Source organism: Vulpes lagopus, chromosome X (assembly GCF_018345385.1).
Source record: "Vulpes lagopus strain Blue_001 chromosome X, ASM1834538v1, whole genome shotgun sequence".
Lineage (NCBI taxonomy): Eukaryota > Metazoa > Chordata > Mammalia > Carnivora > Canidae > Vulpes > Vulpes lagopus.
The window spans coordinates 35707696-35728958 of record NC_054848.1 but is presented as its reverse complement, the minus strand read 5'-3'; the positions used below and the strand labels follow the sequence as shown (position 1 = coordinate 35728958).

Here is a 21263-nt window from a genome sequence, read left to right as displayed (position 1 = left end):
CTTGACTGATTGGGCATATTATGTGGAAACTTCTTGCATTTCTCTGATTTTGGCTGCATTTGGTACAGAACATAAATCACATGGTCACATGCTCTGATTGTCTTATCATGCTGCTTAGAATGAACTGAGGCCTGAAACTATAGAAGATCGTTGCCTGGTGCCTATCAACCACCTGATGCTTAGATTGCTTATCTAGCTCTACAATCTACAGCCTTGGAGAACTCAGTTGGCCCTGAGGCAGGGTAAAGGAAGGACAAAGGAATCAACACAATCGTAGGCATATCTGAAGAGCTGCTTAATTTTTCCATTATATTTATCTGAATTTTAGATGGAAATATATATCCTGCGTTAAGCAAATCCTATGAGTTACAAGCATCTTGGGATTTTATTCAAGAATGCCAAGAGTTTAATCTATTCTTCAAATACTATTAGAAATATTATATCTAATATAGGACTACTGGTTTCTGTAGACTCTTATGTAATGTAACATGTTAAATCAATAATATGTTCAGTACCCATTATGTTCAGTTCTATTTCTAGCAGTGGTAGTATCAAGTTTTCTTTCTTTGGCTATGCGAACAATATTGGGCCTAAAAGACAGTGGAATGTTACTAGAAACCCATCCTTACTCTAGCATAGACACAACCATCAGAGGGCAAAAAAGAGTACTGAGGCAGAGTTCCACATATGGCAGGAACTTAAAAACCAGCTGTTGAAATCTCAGGAAACTAACAAATTTAAACAAATTTGCACTTTGAAAACCAACATAAACACATGGATTCTTGTAGCTTCATAACATTATTCGTGTGAATTTTCCAATTCACATGAAAAGAGTGAAACTCTTGTTTCAAAGAGTCTGAAACTCTTATAAAATAAGGACTTAGGATTATAAAGGAACTATAATATATATAAGAATAGACATAGACAACACACACTTTTCATAAAATAATAAAGGTGATGGTAGTAACGAACCAAAGCTGAGAATAAGTCAAGTACATTCCCAAAGAAGGTAATACGAATTATACATACTATAGAAAGGCAGAACTCCCACAGAAGAGAAAGAAATCAATTTAACAAGGAGAATGGGGAAGGCAAGAACTAAAGAAAGCTTTAAAATGCTGGCTTGGGATTTAGGGTGGGTAAAAACAGCATAAAAAGGAATATAAGCTCATAAAGGAATAGTTAATAAGACCAATTATATAAAAAATAAAAAATAATAAGACCAATTATCTTCCATCTTTTAAAATACTTGTGTTGTCCATTTCTGAGGTAATTTGATTTAAAAAATGCTGGAAAATTGCTGTTATTTCATGTGAGCTTGCAAAACATACCTCTAGCATACAGCCTCATGCTTTCCATATAAGTTGCAAGGTTTTCTGCTACCAAAGTAACTAGGGCATGATTGTGCTGAAGTTGATTGATTAAGTCATGGCGATAAAATACATGGGGACTTCGCTGAGTTTGACTGAAACGAGAAGAACTTAACAATATAATTAGGCAATTAAACTCTGTTGTAATCAAAAGAGCTTATACAATCTAAATTCTTAGCTACTACTTAAAAAGCTTAGAATGGTTTTCTTCATGACAGAATTGCATATCTTGGCCATTTACTTTTAAATAACAATATCAAGTAATTTAAAAGAAAATAATGCCTCAAAAACTAAGATATTTATTCCGTTATTCTTACTTACACAGACACTATGCATCAATATTCTCCCATCTCACCACGTGGATGTCTACCTCAACAACCATTTTCTACTCCTATACTACAGTAGTACTAAAGCACCTGTGTAAGTTTATGTGATTATTTCCAGAATTATGAAATAAGAACATAATCCTTTCAAGACTTGCACTACAAGGATTATGCTCTAATAGTAAGGAATTTGATCAAAGAAAATGCTTTCTGTAAAATTTTATTAGCCATTCGAGGTACATTCTGGGACACTTGGTGTATAGCCATATTTGCCCACATTACCAGAAAGATAACTAGCTCCTTTCCAACCTTTTCTACTACATTCACTGAAACCAATAAACTCTCAGTCTTTACTATTCTAGTGGAGATGAAGTCACTGTACCCTGACCCTGGAAGAGTATGTAAACTACTTTATCTGCCAACAAATACATACATTTGAAAAAGGCAAAAAGGCCCAAAAAATCAAAATATGTCCCTCAAAGAAATGTTACTCTTAATAAGATATATATCTGGATTTTCTCCACTGTTTATCCCTGTAGCTTTACTAATTTCATATTTTTTCAAGCTTTTGGAAAAAAAATGAGACAAAGTTGAACCACTGAAACCAAAATATATACAGCCTTACGGTCTTAGGCATAATCTTAATAATCTAGAGCTGCAAAGGCAATCATCTAATTTACATATAAGAAAAACACATTTCTTTCAATTCATAAATCTTTACAAGATGATATGACTGCTCAGACACAAGGGTCATACTCGGGAATCCTGTCCCCACTATAAATATTCTTTGTACTACACCTAGGCTCTCCCTCTGCAGATTATTTTTAACTTTTCACATTATCTGTTATAACTCTTATAGAAAGAAAACACCAGGACAAATTATTTTAGTAACCAGAATTCGGCATGTAAAATGATGTATTTAAACACTCCTATATATAAATACATACCACTAATAGAAATCTAGCTACAATCAATTAAAAAAAAAAACCATATCTTGTTATCTTGCATGAGTAATATAGAATACTGCTGATTCTGATGCTTATAATTTAATTGTGGCTTATTTCTTCATAAATAAAATCAACATGTGGATATGATACAGGAATCTTCTTTTGTTCCAAATTAACCCTTCACTTTGCCTGTCAACCTCCCACTCTTTCTTTTGACAAATTTGCTTTCACCAAGTGAGAATGCTATTTCTTTTCAATAAAATACAAAAATAAAAATATTGACATTTTCTGTTAAAAGCCTTACCTCAAATTTTGAGGGGCTTCACCAAACAAACTACAAATTTCTCTAATTTGTTTCAGTGCAGGAATTACCCATTTGTCATTCGTACGAAGCTCTTCTATAAAGCGATCTATCCACTGGATCTTCTGTGTGTCACGATCCTTAAACAAACAATTTCACTGTTTTAGAGATAGGCCACACACTCAGGAAAATTCCACCTCCAATGACAAAATAGGGCTTTTCTTAAAAGATCGTAACAAATGTAATAATTGCAGAAATGAGATTAACAGTAATAAAACGCAGCACAAAATACATTTTCATTTCACATTTACTACCAAAACTACAAAAAGCAAAACAATATTATCCAATGTTTCAAAGGACGCTACCATATAATAAAATTCAGCAATAACATATAATCCAATTGTTATTCTATATGGGATTGTTTAGCATGGTGAGGGACACTGAAAATTTCTATTTTACCAAGAAAATAATGGTATGGCAACTAAGTTAAAAAATTCTCAGTAAAAATCAAAATAAGGAAATACGGACATATACACAAAAAGATAAAAGAAAAGTAGTTATGAAAATATTATAAACTCAGAATTATTGCAAACATGATATTCATTTCTCAAACATTATTTACTCCTTCCCCTAAATTAATAGTAATCAGAAATGCAGGTTTCTGCACTAAGAACTTGAAGTTTGGATTACTTTGTGTGTGTGTGTGTGTGTGTGTGTGTTTTCTCTGTTAAAGACTGTTAGTAGTATTTGATATACTAAATACTTATGGAACTGTGATTAGCTAGTTAAAAAAAAAAAAAAGGCATCTGAATCACATACACCTACTTGAACTTATTTATTTAGCTCTCACCAGAATTTCAGTTCATTGGTGTAGCAAACAGTTTTAACAAGTGGAAAATTAGTTAACAGCAATTTTAATTTTACCCTGGGTCAACAGCTAACATGCTACAAGTTAGAATGCAGGGAAGCTGTTGTGTGATTTGCCCACAGGCAAGGCTCAAAATGTTTTACTATTTAGAACATTCTATTAATTTTTCTTAACTTCCCTGTGAGCAAAGAAAACCCAAATTCTTACCTCTAACGTCCCTCATCAGCTTTAATATCTTATGATCTATTTAAAACTGGTATTTCAGCACCAAGCACCAACAATGATACCACTACATAAACTGCTTTTTGTTTTTTAAAAGATTTTTTTTATTTATTTATTTATTTATTTATTTATTTATTTATTTATTCATTCATTTATATGAGAGAGAGAGAGACAGACAGATACACGCAGAGACACAGGCAGAGGGAGAAGCAGGCTCCGTGCCAGGAGCCCGACACAGGACTCGATCCTGGGACTCCAGGATCGCGCCCTGGGCCCAAGGCAGGCGCCAAACCGCTGAGCCATCCACGGATCCCCCATAAACTGCTTTTTAAAATACTTTCTCCCAAGGAAACTAAAATGCTTTTCTAGATGATACACAAAATTTTGACAGAGACCTAACATAAGGCAGACTTACATGGAGAAAATAAGTCACTTCTTGAGGATCATTTTAAAAATAACAACGTTGGAAAGATGTGGAACTACTCGTTATCTAAGCCATCCTGAGAATGAAGGTCAAAAAAAGTGAGCAAGGGGGCACACCTTACCTGTGAGCAACTATAATCAAGTATTTTTATGTGGGCACTGAGAGCCAGGTCCATGATGTCCACAGGTACATCATCACTGTGGGCCAGATTCCACAGTAGGTTCAACACTTTGTGTGCCATCACACCATCTTTATCATCTTCTGCAAGGCGACGTATCAGCTCAAGAAGCTTTTCACGTTGCTTTTTACTTGCATTTGTCCAACTGGCCTAGAAAAAAAAATTTTATATGACATGAAAACAACAGATTCACCCATCAGTAATTAAATTAAGTGTCATGGGATTAAATATATTCATTGGAAAAACAACACAGCTGAGCACAGAATTATTCTGGTGATAGATGAGAAATAAGAGCAGAATTAAACAAGAAGACAAAAAAAAAAAAATCTCTATTTAAATACCTAAGCTTAGGTCATAATCTCAGGCTTGTGGTATCCAGGCCTAGGCCGGACCCCCACTCAGCAGAAGTCTGCTTGTCCTTCTGCCCCTATCCCAGCCCACTTGTGCTCTCTAATAAATAGAAAAATTATACTAAAACCTGATAAACACAACCTGATATACAAAGATTTTCATAAATTTAAAAAGCTGATGAGAGCACTGTGCACTACACATGAGAACAAAATATTAAGTCTGTTATTAACCAATAAAAACAATTTCTAACGTTTGTAAAAATAATTTGGTGCTATTTCATTTCAATATAGAAGAAGATAATACTACTCATTTAAAATCTCCATAATAAGGGGAGCCTGGGTGGCTCAGCCAGTCAAGTGTCTGCTTTCAGTTCAGGTCATGATGCTGGGGTCCTGGCTCGGGGAGGAGTCTTTCTCCTTCTTCCTCTGCTATTCCTCCATTTGTGCTCTCTTTCTCTCTCAAATAAATAAAAGCTTAAAAAAAATACAATCTCTACAATGGGGGGAACAACAACAACAACAAAAAAAAAACCTCTGAAAATGGTATTTTTTAAAAATGCCATTATACCATGCACGTGGGGTAGGTTGTAAGTGATGAAGGCATCAAATGGGTAAAGGCCAGGGCTGTTGCTAAACAGTATGAGAAAAGCTGTATGTATTAAGCTGCTGATGAGTGTTTATTAGAAAATAATGTGAAATCAACCTAAAGGCAAGCAACAGAAGGATAACTACGTTAATTATAGGAGATCCTTTCAATGGAATCATTACACACAACCATTTACAATTTGATAAATGTGGGATATCTTGGAAGACAACTTTAATGCAAACTTGTAATTCCTTCTAACCCCTCAAAATTATGAAAGAAATATGAAAACTCTTAAGTTTACAGGATAACGTCTCAAGTACTAGACATTACAATTAAGAACATCTTAAAAAGACAGGTTTGCTAGGCATTACATGCCTCCTGAATAAAGAGCACATGACCACCTCTGATGTATTCTAGGAAACGGGAAAAAAACCCCACAGGCCTAAATTTCATACTACTGATATAAAACAACACAATAATCAATCCAGTTTCTTTAAGGAATAAAGGGAAAAACTGTAGATTCAAAAAAGACTTAAATGATGTATACAACCAATTACAAAGTATGAATACCTTTTCAAACAAATTTCAAAAATAATGATCTGAGACCATTAGAATTTTAATACTATTTAAAAAAAATAAATAAGAATTTTAATACTATTTGACAGTACTACAGAATTATTAGTTTTTTTTTAGGTATGATAATAGTATGAACTTTTTCTTCATATACTCATCTCCGAGGGATATATACAAAAATAATGAATATGAAAAGGAGAATCAATTAAGAACACCTATTCAGGGGAAGCCACCATAAGGGGAGGAATAAAGACAACAACAAACTGGGAGAAATTATTTGTGACACTTGAATTGATAAGGACTATCACTGAGAATGCCAAGAACTCCTACAAAGCACTAAGAAAATAACCACCCAATAAGAAAAAATTAGTCAAAAAACTTCAATAGGGTTTTCACAACAAAATAAAGAATAGAAACATACGAAAAGATGTTCAACCTCATTAGTGATCAAGGATATAAGTAAGCGGCTATACCACAATGAGATATTTCATACCAAGCAGATGGTCACAAATCAAGAATTCTGACAAAACAACTGCTGGCTAGGATGTGAAAATCTTGATGGGACTGTACAATAGTATAAATGTTTTGAAGAACAAAGACTTACTTGAAACTAAACTAGGCAAGTACCTAAGACTAATCGACAAGTCTGAAATCACTTGCTTCCAGTTTATAAAGAACTACAAGGCATGACCTGGACTTCATGCTTCCTTTGAATCATCTTTTGTAAAAAGTTCCAACACCTTAGAAAACAGTGCTTACGACCAAATGACCTGTGCTTAGTAAATACCTGCTAGGCCAAAGGGGATAAAAATAATGGAACCATGTTTGTATTTAAACTACTGTTGTATTTAGACCATCCTTAGAAGAGGAGGGTTCAGGAGGCTGTACATTTGACCTCTTCTTTCCTTTTCCCATCACGGCCATCTTGGTCAACATGCGCTGTGCCACTTCAGAAGTCATCTCAAGATTAAAACTGAATGGCAATTAACTTTAGAATACCCATGATAATAGATTCTATTATTTCCCCAGCTGCCTTGGATAGATTTCAAACTGAATTTTTCCATAAGGCAATTATTTACAACTTTAATGTGCTTAAGATTCAGCTGAAAATGTTGCTTAAAATACAGGCTCCCAGGCACCATAACAAGCAATTCAAATTTAATTGGTCTGAGGTACAAGCCAATAACTCACTTTTTTTTTCCTTCAATTGTGAAATACACACCAAGAAAGGTGTAAGTGTATACATAATCTACATAATGTCAACACCCGTGTAACTTACTACACAGGTCAAAAATAACCTGGTAAGCAAGACTCTAGAAGCTAGCTCGTCTATTTCTGAAGTCTATGTTATGCAATCAAGGTATATGAATTCTTGTGTAATTTTATTCCTTTTTTCAACTTTATTAGACTTATCCACGTGGCTGAAATGCTCAAATTTACTCTTTCTCAATGTTGTGAAGTGTTTAAATTGTAGGAACATTATACAGTTTATCCATTCTACATAGTAATTTACTTGCTAGCTATTACAAATAATTCTGCTACAAATGTTAAACATGTATCCTGGTGCACTTATATGTGAGTTTCTCTAGAGGATATATTCAGAAGTCAAACTAATGAGTCATGAGAATCCTCCACTTTTTAAGAAATATCATTCTATATCCAAGACGGTTGTAGCAACTTATGTTTCCACCAGCAGGCAGTGTGACTAATTTTAAACAAGATACCTTTTATCATCTAATGCCAGTTGCTAATAGAACATCCTTCATGAGCACTGTTATTGCCCTAAAGTTATATATTCTTAATCCACAAATTCATCAATCGTGTTTTTTACAAACCTGGTACTAGCAACTATAGAGAAACCGCTACACAATACGGCCTTAAAAAATGCAGATGGTACTAACACAGATATCACTGTAAGGGCTCTTGGGCTACCTTATGAATTACATTTTGATTTGTCTGCGCATATCACCCCAAAATATCAAGCTATTGGTAATCCCTTTTATTGCAACCAATCATCCTTCCCTGAAGTCCTACAGTGCACCAGAATCTATTAAAAAAATTCAAATTGCTAGGGGGAAAGGAATCCAAACTCACAACCTGAGTTTGAAAGATTACTTATTTATGAGGACCTATTATAATAAAAATGAACATTAAGTGCTAACTGGGGGGAAAAAAAAAAAAGACCAATTCCTTCACACCAGAAAATTTCTCAAGTATGTATTGTCTAAGAACAACTCATAGATCTAATAATTTTATTAAAATGAAGTGGCATTACTTTACTATGCTATTACCTTAAAGCAATCAAAAAGATGATCAAGCTGTTCAGGAGAAAAATCCCATGCTAACTTTGCCAGTAGATCATGTACATTCTTCACAATGGCTTCATGTTTCCCTGCCTATTGAAAAACCAAAGAAAACATAGCATATTTCAATTTGAACAGCACTCAAGTTGTATATACTAACCACTGACAGCTGTTAAACTATTCCCATCATCTTCATCTAAGTGTGTAACATAAGGAAATCCCTAACATTTTAAATGCTTTAGAATTGTCCTCTAAAACCTGACAAATTAAATTCCTTGATATACATGGCTAATGTGTACTTTGGGAATTCATGTGAGCCTCTATTATAATTTATTGAATTTAGCGTACCAATTTTAACATTCTAAGTAGAACAATAAGGTACAGCACTGGTATTGTTCAAAAACTGTTACCTTAAGCACTCAAAGGGAAAACTGAATGTTTTCTTGCTACAGACTCAAAACACAAAGCTTTGTAATCTAACTCATCAATACTTCCCAAGTGATCCTAGTAAAAATGCATTATTGAAGTAGTCAAAGTGATTTGAATCATCTAGTTTCTTAAATCAAAAAAGTTACTTATCCTTCAGCAAAGCTATAAATCCTTTGGATTACATACAACAGGTCTTCATACATAATCTAGTGATTTAACTCTACTGACATTAAAGTTTTCTTTGAATTAAGTTTATGAAGAAACTAATGTAATATTGTGTAAATAAAATACTTCAATCAAAAATTTGTACTGAATACTAAATTTTTTTAAAATCCACCTACAAATTGGTAACCTGTACCAAACATACAATAAATGATGAATATATTTAAAAAGATTGACAGGATTTCTGTAAATCAAGAGCAGTTAAATGTACAAGGAGTCTAATAATATAAACGTTCATCTTGTTTCATGACTACTATATTACTTTCGTTTTTAATATCTTTCTTTTAGAAACCAAGTAGTCACCATCTGAAATTTCTTACCTGTGCTGCCCAGATATTATCAAGATCTTGTAAAGTCAGAGCTTTTTCTTTGATGACAAAACGAAGAATCTTCTCTAGCTTTTCTACATACTGTGGTTGATGCAGACTATCTCGCAACACTATGGATAAGATATTATTCTGCTGTATCCATTCCTAAACAAAATTTAAAAACTTGTTTCAAAGAAGCTGAAACACAGAAGCTTTTTTATTTTTTTTTTTAAAGATTTTATTTATTCATGAGAGACACACACAGAGAGGCAGAGACACAGGTAGAGGGAGAAGCAGGCTCCCTATGGGGAGCCGATGTGGGACTCAATCCCAGGATCTGATCACAACCTGAGCCAAAGGCAGACGCTCAACCACTGAACCACCCAGGTGTCCCACACAGAAGCTTTTTAGAATATACGTATGAAATACAGTTCACACTTTTAATTAGTAGGAATTTAAAAATGCAAAATAAATACACTAACGTATTTATTTAAAAAGCACATAGGCTTATGTGCCTTTTTAATTCAAAACTATGAAAAACCACTATAATTTCATGAAACTTAATATTGCACATACTGAAATGTATCCATGACTCAGAAATAGTGCAATTATTTTGAAAATTCAACTCCAGCATTTATGCAGTAAAGTAGTATTTAAGTGCAGTAAGCACAATGGTTTAGGTAGAGTGGGTACAAGACCTATTTTAAGATCTTTGGTTTCCTTACATCAGATGGGATTCTGGTGAAAACACGCCCTTTTAACTTTTTGCTTTTATTTATTCATCAGTTATGCTACTATTGCTTATCCACTGGCTCTTTAATCTTCCAAATAATCCTAACAAGGGATATATTATCCTATTAAAGTTAAGAGTAATCAGGCTCAGAAGTGTGAGAAGTGGAACTGGAATTAAGACTGCATGCTTCCCAAGTCTGTGTTTCTGTAACAGTATGCTAATGTTGCTGACTGGCATTTATTTAATATCGATACCAATAGAACAAAATTCTAATAACTCACAATACAAAAATGTAATAGTCCATACTGTGTAACTTTATAGTATTCAACTTAATAAGTATTTACGTCCCCCCCCCCCCAATTATGCTAGCGAAATATACTTTTCAGTTGGTAAAGGTCCATTTTGATTCTAATCTGTTGCAGGTGTGTTTGTAAAAATACAGGAAATATGTTGCAATGTCAAAATGCCACAAAAGTTTCTAAACACTTGATGCCATTTTCTCCTCTAGCACTTATAACAGAAGAACCAAAGGACTTACTGCCATTCGTTCAGCTGTGAGCCACTCTTCCTCCTCAGGGTTACCATGCCGATGAGTATAATAGGATACACTAGATATCACCTTATTAACCTCATTCAGTGCATTCATCTTCCCATTGAAAGACGATATTTGCAGTAATCTAGAAGAGAAATTCAGTGTTAAGTAGGATTCTAAACACTCACACAGTTTATTTCAAGAGGAAAACATCTTACCTAAGTATCATTTTTAACCTAAATATTTCTAAATTTTTTACAGTTTCTTCTTGTCCTGGAACCCTTGAAGCTAAATTCTTCAAAGATTTAATAATCATGGAAAGAGCATCATTTTTGGCTTCATTCTTTGCTTCTTTTTTCAGCTCTTCATCAGTTAAGTTTTCTAAAAACTGTGGGACCATTTCTATTACTGGAAGAAAGTACTTTTTCACTGTATGAAGAGTGAGAAACTCATAGCATTGCCCAAATGGTCTGAAAGAAGAAAGACAAAAATACTCTTATAATATTTGCTTTCCTACAATCAACTAGGACTGAACTCAGACTTACTTATATTACTTTTAAAAAGTTAGTAGTTATCAGTTAAAAAGGAAACCATAATTGAAAAAATTTTTTATCAAGGAATTAAGTAGCAATTCCTATAATACACATAAGATTCACTTAAAAACATAACTTACTTAATAAGGGCTGCAATTATTTGAACATTTAATGCTGATCCATTAATAAAACGATCATGCAAAATCTGGAACCCATTTAAAGCGCCGAACTTGTTGAGAAGATCCACCAGCCAACCCTGTAATACAGTTAATGAAAGAGGCTGACTTCCTGATTTTAAGGAAGAAAAGCAGCATCTGAAGTACTTTCTTGATTAAAACAGGAAATTCAATAAAAGAAAATCATTATGTAAAATCATCTTTGAAATACTTCATATTATTTACAGTAATCCTGTGAGAAAAAAGCAAAAGCAACAGTACAGATTAAATCACTAGGGCACAGTTGTTTGTACCAACAGAACTCATGAACAGGAATTAGATGCCAGGTTTCTATTTCAGAGATCCCACTGTAGGAGAAAATCTTATTATCTGAAAGTTATTTTTAAAAACTTAGGGAGATTAAAGAACTTTTAAAAATAAGAAAAGGATATTTGGTAACCAAAAATAATGTTTGAATTTACTTTTTATTGTAGTTATAAATAATTTAAAATTCCCTATGAAAACAATAATCTTAAAGCCCGAGAGTGAACTATTAATTAAAAGCTAACCCTGAAAAAAAATAAAATAAAATAAAAGCTAACCCTGGTATTTTTGTTGCTCCTAACTAGAACATGTTGGCTGATGCTTTTGCTGGCTCATGCCAATTCTCAGCTTAGAGTTAACCAACGATCCAATAACTATGGACTGTCTTTCAAAATCTTCCCTAAGGGACAGCAATCACTCAAAGTCCAATACAGTTAGGACAGCCAATGGTTTATGGAGTTAAAAGCATGCTTACATGCAAAAAAAGAGGTTATATACATATCTAAGAATCAAATCGATCAAAAAATTTATGTACCCAAGACAACCTTTTATACCTTGGTTTCTTTTAAAAGGCCACATTTTAGAATCCACTGAGGGAAAACCAAGGGCAGGGGGTAGGTAATTTCGCTACTAAGTCTTAAATACAAATAATTTCTACAACACGTACTTAAGAACAAAAACAGAAAAATGTGTCCAGGACAAAGGGAAATGAAGTATAAGGTAAGGCTTTCTTTCTTTCTTTCTTTTTTTATTTTTTTATTTTGTTAGGTAATGCTTTCAAAGAGACTTATGTTAGCTAAAGGTGGTTTTGATAGGACTTTATATCTAAATTAAATTCTGTACTAAATTAACCATTTTTCTATTTAAGTTCATTATAGTATTTTCCTATCTTTTTATTTGGTCTTAAAAAGTTATTTCTAAACAATTTAAAACTTGAACATTTTAATTTATGAGTCCCTTATGGCATTAAGCAATTCTGTACTTCAATTTCCCCAGAAACTAGAATGAGACTGATAGGCTGATACGCTCAGTAGTTATGTACAACACGAATATATAAAAAAGTGTATGTGCATAAGGTTAAAAAAAATCCTAAAGCGAATCTTACTAAACGTTTTCAGCTTTGATGTTATGCTTAAGCAATTAGGAACACTCTAATTAATAATACTCAAGAGCTAGGCTTCAAAGAAAGATATAAAGAGATCTTCAGCCAGAAGCCATCTTAAATCAAGTTATTATTCCCTGTGAGTCTCTTGAAGATTATCATTGAACTATACAGCAAAAATCACAGGTATATTTTGGAGATTGTAACTGTTTAGATACTAATTTGATTTACCAAAACAAAAACAGGCATGAAGTGGCAAAAACACGAATCTTGGGAAATATATAAAAAAAAATCCCAGCCCTCAGTTTAACACATTTTCAGGATTTCCACTTTTAACAGAAATAAACCAAAGTTTTATGTATAAATTCAAATTATCTTGTCTAGGTTTTCCTTTTTATAATGCCCATATTAAAAAGTCTCCCTAAATTCTAAAATTTAAAAACTATATATTGTTATTTACTATTTATTAAAAGATGTACAGTTCTAGGATAGATTTTGTATACTGTTTATGCCAATATAGAACATTTACATTCAAGAACTTTTACATTGATGCATACTACATATATTTCATTGATACTTACAAATTTTAGTTTCTTTCATTTATAATTTTTATAATTTTACTTTTATGACACATTATGAGACATTTACAGGATATACTTGATCCTCAAGTCAAGACATTAGAATATCTACAGTGATCATGGCCAGGGAAGGGGGCAAAGTCGCCTCCCATTCTACCCTTATTTATGACGAAAATTATGGCCTGCTTCATATTAACTCAATTTATGACTATTTCCCAAGGAGCTGGGAAGAAACAATGGGGATTAACTGTAGAGAAAGCTAAAAAAATACAATCCAAAAACAATTTTGTCAATTCTGCTTCAAGTAAAGCTGGAAAGGAAAAAAGAATCCAAAACACAAAATAATGCAGAATCCCTTCAATAGGAACGTGAAACTACTCTTCTTCACGTTAACAAGCAGTTCAGATCTTTTACAGCTCTGTTGGAGACCAAAACTGTATTAATTAGAAAATAACAAACCAACACACTTTTGGTGATCGAGGGTCTGGAGAACGAGCAAAGAGTTCATCTTCAGGCAACTGAACACTTGAGGAAACGGATTCACACGGACGTGTACCATTGTAGATATGGAATTTGCAATGAGGATTTAAGGCCATGGAGAGAAGTTCTAGAAGTGGAAACCAGTCTTGGGACAACTTGGCCACACATAGTTCCACCAGGCGATGAGTATTGTTGATAATACACCTCTGTATTATATAAGGAGGAAAAGTGATTTTTAGAAGATCAAAACACTGTAACTCCAAATAGAAACACCTTCCTATCTTAACTATATTTTAATTATGATCACTCCATTTTTAACACTGATCGTTTGAATTAATATTAGGATCAAACTGATATATCAAAAACCAACTAACATTTACTATCCTTTATATAGTACCTGCTTAAAAAAACACTTGCAATGGCTTACAAAATGAACAAGGTACTGCTCTACATCAACAGATAAGATGCAAATTTTTTTCCTCTTTGGAATTTGCACAGTAGAGGCAGCTATTCTAAAATATACACAGTATTTTATTTATCTAAGATGGAATTGATTTGCTATCTAAGCCTCAATGAATGGAGGTGATAGCACCTCCAAAGTTTCCATTTCCTTACTTATAAAGTTACACGTTGAATTTGAAGATGGGATTTCTGTGCTATAGTTCTATCTGAAAAATAGTTCACAGAGCACAAAAATATCTGCTTCACAATTTATGACTAGATTTCCACAGTATGAATAGAGAAAGAATTTGAATAATTTTGGCATTCTACAGACCTAAGATGCATGACTTTTTTTTACTTTTTAAAAACTCTGAAGTTCCATTGTATCTTATAATCAAGGCCTTGTAGTTTTTTCAACTGAAGGTACTGTAGAGAAAACCGGTGTTTGCCTCTGCCAATCACTTGGGCATAGCATGAACCTGAGACCACTTTATCCATTTAAGGAGTTTTTTTTGTTTCACAACGATAATCTGATTTCAAATTACAAAACTCTTTGAATGCTGGCCTGTTTAAATCTTTTTTTTTTTAAATTTTTAAAATTTATTTATGATAGTCACAGAGAGAGAGAGAGAGAGAGAGAGAGAGAGGCAGGCTCCATGCACCGGGAGCCCGACGTGGGATTCGATCCCGGGTCTCCAGGATCGTGCCCTGGGCCAAAGGCAGGGGCTAAACCGCTGCGCCACCCAGGGATCCCCTGTTTAAATCTTCAGGAGACTTTTACCCCCTCTAAGATACCATAATTGACACGTATGGGTTTCTTTCGCATCTCTTTCTGTATGGCAAGTTTATTTCTCTGCATTGAGCCTTTGTGTCCCACGTATTTGATTCCCCACCTTAGTTAGGTGTTTTCCTTCCTTGGTGGTCCATAAAATAAATGTGTGGTGCATTTCACAATTAATGAAACATGGTGAACAGCCTAAGGTCACAAAGCACCCAGGAGACAGATTAAACCAAAGGTATCTAATTCTAAATCTCACACTCCTAAAAGATTATGCTTCCCTTCGATAGAAATTATAATTTATAACAAGTATTTTTAAAGTTTCTCAGTTTTAGACCTTTAATTCAATTAGTGGATCAAATATGTATTTTACATATATATGAGAAAACACAGGCAACACTAGGAAAATGATTTTTTAAAGTCAAATGAAAGACTCACATGAATTTCAAACTTCCAGCCACTCACTGCCTCGTCTGTAAGGATTTTAGTGAATGATATTGTTAGCCCATCTCGGAAAAATCGCTGACATGCTTCACTTTTAACATCAAGGCCTAAGAAAAGGGAAGACAATTAATGTAAACAAAGTATTTTTCTGGTTGTCTCAAAATGTCCAATTATATGATAAAAAGTAATAATTTACTGAGAGGTAAGAAATTCAGACTAGCTTTGGAAAAAACTCACAGCATTATCTATCATTATGAGGTCAAAAAGATAAACATACATAGGTATTATCAAAGTTCCTATGCATCAAGAAGGTAGCTGATTACGAAACAAACAAAAAAAATCAATGAATTTCAAAACTATTTAATTGAATAAAAGCACATCAAACCAAGTAACAGCAAGGTGGACTGCAAACATTTCAAATTATGACAACAGACCTTAAACACAAAATGGTTACCAGTACCATTGAGAGGGAATCTAAGTGCTTCACAAAATTTTACTCTCTGAAGATAAACATTAAACCGTAGGAAATGATGTGGTTTTTTTTTTTTTCTTAAAGATTTTATTTGTTCATGAGAGACACAGAGAGAAAGAGAGAGAGGCAGAGACATAGGCAGAAGGAGAATCAGGCTCCCTGAAAGAAGCCTGATGCGGGACTCAATCCCAGGACCCCAGGATCACGACCTGAGCCGAAGTTAGATGCTCAACCACTGAGCCAACCAGGTGCCCCAGAAAATGATGTTTCACAACTATTTTTAAAATCTAATTTTAGTTGTACATGATTCATTAGACATCAATATCCTTAAACTATTTTACATAAGTGTTTCATTGAGTAAGATGAATGGTTTTGTCTCAAGTCTCTCTTGACTGTACTAGCATCTATGCTTCTGTATAGTTTTGCTTAATTTCATCTTATTTCAGAAAGGCAACACAGCGACATACCCTACACCTCACCAAACACAAAGAAAAACCTTTTCTCATAATTATTATTTTTCTGTCTCAGAGAGAGAAAGAGTGGGGGAGCACACACACTGGAGGAGGGGGGTGTGTGAAGGAAGGGAGAGAAAGAAAGAGAAAGCAAGCGACGGTCAATCTTAAGCAAGCTCCGTGCTCAATGCAGAGCACTTAATTTGGGGCTCAATCTCAGGACCCTGAGATCATGAACTGAGCCAAAAGAGTAGGATGCTCAACCAACTGAGCCATCCAGGCACCCTTTGAAAATCTTTAACTCTTGAGGACAAAGTGAAAAGCCACTCAATTTGTATATAAAGTGTTCTAGGATCTTGATTGCACAAGAGAGGACACTGAAACTCAGGATTGTATTTAAAAATCTGAACCTTTCCTAAAATAAACCATGGTCCCAGAAAAGAAAGATAGTGGGGGCTACACGTCCAGTGAATGTCAATGAATAGTAAATAAAATACCATTGTGTGTTCTTACCTAGCATTGTACAGCCAGGAAGTACAACATGCCTAGTGCAAAAATCTTCAAAATTCTGCTCAATAAATGTGTAAATGAACAAAAGAAATTTGGCAGCAAATAACTGTAATCTGAAAATGTATTTTTATACTTTACTAGATTATTTTTACAAGATTAAAAAGGTGGGGAGAGACATTCTTTAAATAAAGGAAGGTAATTATTCTAAGATGAAGGAAGTATCACCCTTGCCATGGAGACAAATGTAAGCAGAGTAATTTTTATAACAATCAACTTCAATTTTGATAATGCCTAATGACGGAATACATCCATAGCTACCCTATTTCAGATATTGAAACGTTACTGCCACTTTGCTAATTTCCAATGCCTTAAAAATGAAGACCATATTACAACAGTCGTCCTTTACTAAGAATTCAACTGTACCTAAAGCAGACCCAAGTCATTAAAAAAAAAATCTACTGCCAAGCTTTCACTTCTATACAAGGTAAAAACATCAGACCTCATCTTTCATGCTTTTCTTTAAAAAAGAAATTAGATCTTTTCTGTATATTTAAAAAAAAATAATCAACATGCAAACTAGACAATTATAAAATACCGAAAATCTTAAAAATCTAATAAAAATGAATATACACAAATTTTATATATGACTTCGGTGAGTTCACAAACATGCCTGAAGGCTGTCCAAAGGATCTGAACCCTTGTTCTAGGTATGTATCATAAGCAATAGCAAGAAAACTTAAGTTAGACGTTCTAGTCCAGGAATATCCAATAAGGCTTTTTAAAAATATTTTTATATATTGATTCATGAGACACACAGAGAAAGCAGAGCCACAGGCAGAGGGAGAAGCAGGCCGCCCGGAGGGAGTCTGACATAGGGCTCGATCCCTGGACCAAGATCATGCCCTGAGCCCAAGGCAGACGCTCAACCACTGAGCCACCCAGGCTTCCCCCAATAACTGTTTATAAGAGAGGAACAAAGTCTTCAGGGATGAAGTGAAAATGTGTTAGTAGTATACATTATGAAAAGCATAAGAACATCCAAACTTACCTTTTTTACTAAGATCAATAGCAGCTTCTAAAAGCACTTCTAATTCCCCTTTCGGCAAAACTGGAACCACCCATCGAGGCCTAAGAGTTTTAAATAATACAAAAAGATGCTTATTGGTTGCACTCTAAAAGAAGCACTATAAATGAGTTACTAATTATACTTGCCTCACCATGAAAATATTAAATATTAATAATAAAAAATGTTAAAATATTAAAACAACAAGGTTGGCAGAATATCTACTTTGTGGAACTAAGCTCCATCTGTTGTCTCTACAAAGGGAATTTTTTAAAAAACTGTCAAACAAAAGATAGCAAGGGGGAAAGGAAATTATTTTAATAATAATATAAAACTAGAATAATAATCAAGTTATCAATTAAATGGATACCTATTGTTCACGTTCATAGGAAAGTGCTCTTTCAGGATTATGATGAACCTCTTACCTGCCTTCAATTTCCTCACAAGGCAGCAGCATTTAGGTGGAAAATGACAGATTTCTGCCTCAATTGATAGTCAGTTATTCCTGAAGGTTAAGGGAGATGTGGCTCTCCAAGTCTCTCTGCCACCACAGGTACCCTCCTCCCTCCAAGAAGGATGCAGCAAGCACCCAGGCGGTGTTTTCTCCGGTCCCAGTGGCAGCTCAACCATCTTCAAGGCTACTTTCCCCTACCCTGACCCTCTCTCCTCACTGCTCCCCAAACCCTTGTTTTGAGAAAAAGTGCTCCATGACTATATATTCAAATGCATACCACCCTTGTCATTGTTTTTATTCACATAAAAACACCATTTGTATTTATCTTCCCCTGAGAATTTGCTAATACACAACTTTGTCCTCAAGTCTGCATAATAAGTACCCTTTATTAACCACCACCAATCACCTGACAAATCAAAAAGCAACTATAAAACCTTTTGCTAGGTCTCTGCTCTAGAGAAAACATACTCAGAGACACTAAAATAACTACAATTTCTGGTTTTTTGACTACAACTCATCGTATACCATTATATGTATCTACTAAAATTACAAAGTGTTCTTTCAAATATACTATTACAAACAAGGAGTTAAAAATATATTAATAGGAAAAAATTTCAAGATAAATGAACAAGTTATAAAATGATATAGTAAAAACCTCTTATCTGTAGAAAAATCAATAAAAATGATAGTAAAAGTAAAAATAATCTGAAAAGCATACTTCTTATGGTTAGTAATTTAATATATCTGTACAGAAGAAGGAAATTATAGAACTTTATCAACATAGTATTTCCATGTTCAACAGTACATATATTACATATATAATCAGAATTTGGGGGGGGAGGCAAGGGGTTTCTACGTATTATATACGTAACAGAAACTGATTTTTTAGAAAGTGAAACACAACAAGGAAAGTTAGTAAAGTCAAATGCTTCTAAGTTTATTTTCCTTACTTTCCTTTTCTGCTTTGGTGGCAGTGGTGATGGGAGGATTTGTCACACCTCCCTAGCACTCACTTGTTGGGCCCCACAGCCTTGGTGAAGACTACACCCATGTGGGGGTTCCCCAACACACTCTTCCTTTATCTTCTTTAGACCTTTTTCTACCCCTGCACACAAGCTTAAACTTTCACTCTCAGAGTTGCCCACTACAAGTATAAAAAATTATTACTCCGAACTTGCCCCTGAGGTGAAGATCAAGAGAAACAAAAAGCTGAGATGGTTAAATGCCTCAGACACTCGAGAGTTCATAAGGGGCAGGCTGTGAGGAACTCAATGTTCTGATGACCTGGCTTACCTCAGGGACCAAGTAAAAATTATGAAAATCATCCAGCAGCTGTAGCAATTAACGTACCAATAAAGAAAAAATGAAGAAAGAAAAAATCTTCATAAACTCTGAAAGAGGGAAATCACACATATGGTTCTACTTCAGAAACACACCAGCATGGGTCATCATCATTAATCTGAAAACTTTATTGACACTGTTACTCCCTTCCATTCTTTAAATCCATTAAGAACCACAGGTTACAAAGTATTTGGTAAGCACTAAGATGTTAAGGCTATTAAAGAGGTAGTGTGGCTACTATAATATTTCTGTCCACTCTCTTATTTACTACTAATAATTATACTGAGAAAATGTTGGTTTTCCTGTGTATTACACATATTAAGAAAACAAAACTAATTCACCTATTGATCATGTCATCCAACTTCGCCAGGTCAGTATGTGGAAATGCAGGTTCCTCATCTTCAAGCTGCGGTGGGGCATCACCTTGACCTTGTTCATCTGGGGGAGTTGCCGGGGAATTTTCATTAGAAGAATCAGGCGATGAAGTCTTAATAAAAAATTAGATTATTTCAGACTTAGGTTTGTATAACATATGTACAACATCTAATAAGTCAAACACAGTAAAGGGAAAATTTTAAAGATAAAAATCACTGTATCTTTATGATGTTTCAGGTGGTCTCTGTGATATTATACTTCAAAATAATTCCATTTAATTCTTAACAGCCTAAGAAGCATTGAACAGTCATTTAATAGATGAAAAACCAAACCTGGACGTTAAGTAACTAGCCCAAGGTCACACAGGTTCAAATCTATGGTCAGGATTTGAATCCAGGTTTAGCTCTAAAGTTTGTGTTCTTTTTTTTTTTTTTAAACAATTTTTATTTATTTATGATAGTCACACAGAGAGAGAGAGAGGCAGAGACACAGGCAGAGGGAGAAGCAGGCTCCATGCACCAGGAACCCGACTTGGAATTCGATCCCGGGTCTCCAGGATCGCGCCCTGGGCCAAAGGCAGGCGCCAAACCGCTGCACCACCCAGGGATCCCTGAAGTTTGTGTTCTTAACCACAATGTATATTGCTTCTCTGCTTCCATTTCCTATTATATGAGCTCTGTCACAACAGGAATTATTGTACAAATATGATACAATGCATTTCACATTTCACAGACAGAAGGTTCTGAATTCTAACTTTCATTTTTTTAATTTGAAAGGAAAAATTTTTATTCAGCAATTTCCGTAGTCTCAAACGACTACCGAAACAATTATTAAAACTTCATGGGACTCCTGGGTAGCTCACAGGTTGAGCGTGTCTACCTTTGGCACAGGGCATGATACCGGAGTTCCAGGATTGACTCCCGCATCAGGATTCCTGTATGAAGCCTGCTTGCTTCTTCCTCTGTCTGTCTATGCCTGTCTCTGCCTCTCATGAATAAATAAAATCTTTAAAAAAATAAATAAAATTTCATAATTGCTGTTTCTAAATAAGCTACATCATTTTCAACTAATAGGTCTAATTTTATTCATTTT

At 34.3% G+C, this 21263-nt stretch overlaps 1 protein-coding gene across 4 annotated transcripts in view; it reads right to left on the bottom strand.

The window, feature by feature from the left end:
- Positions 1 to 21263, bottom strand: part of USP9X (ubiquitin specific peptidase 9 X-linked) — a 487376-nt gene that overhangs the window by 82280 nt on the left and 383833 nt on the right. For 3 of the 4 annotated variants that reach the window (XM_041740837.1, XM_041740836.1, XM_041740840.1), the window contains 12 exons: positions 20138 to 20283; positions 17987 to 18066; positions 15499 to 15611; positions 13829 to 14047; positions 11343 to 11458; positions 10888 to 11139; positions 10676 to 10814; positions 9417 to 9569; positions 8434 to 8538; positions 4577 to 4783; positions 2945 to 3081; positions 1332 to 1480 (listed from right to left, as the gene is read on the bottom strand). In XM_041740837.1, the coding sequence (XP_041596771.1) occupies positions 1332 to 1480; positions 2945 to 3081; positions 4577 to 4783; positions 8434 to 8538; positions 9417 to 9569; positions 10676 to 10814; positions 10888 to 11139; positions 11343 to 11458; positions 13829 to 14047; positions 15499 to 15611; positions 17987 to 18066; positions 20138 to 20283 (1816 nt within the window). The remainder of the gene's footprint in view (positions 1 to 1331; positions 1481 to 2944; positions 3082 to 4576; positions 4784 to 8433; positions 8539 to 9416; positions 9570 to 10675; positions 10815 to 10887; positions 11140 to 11342; positions 11459 to 13828; positions 14048 to 15498; positions 15612 to 17986; positions 18067 to 20137; positions 20284 to 21263) is intronic. The other variant, XM_041740839.1, reaches the window with a different exon arrangement.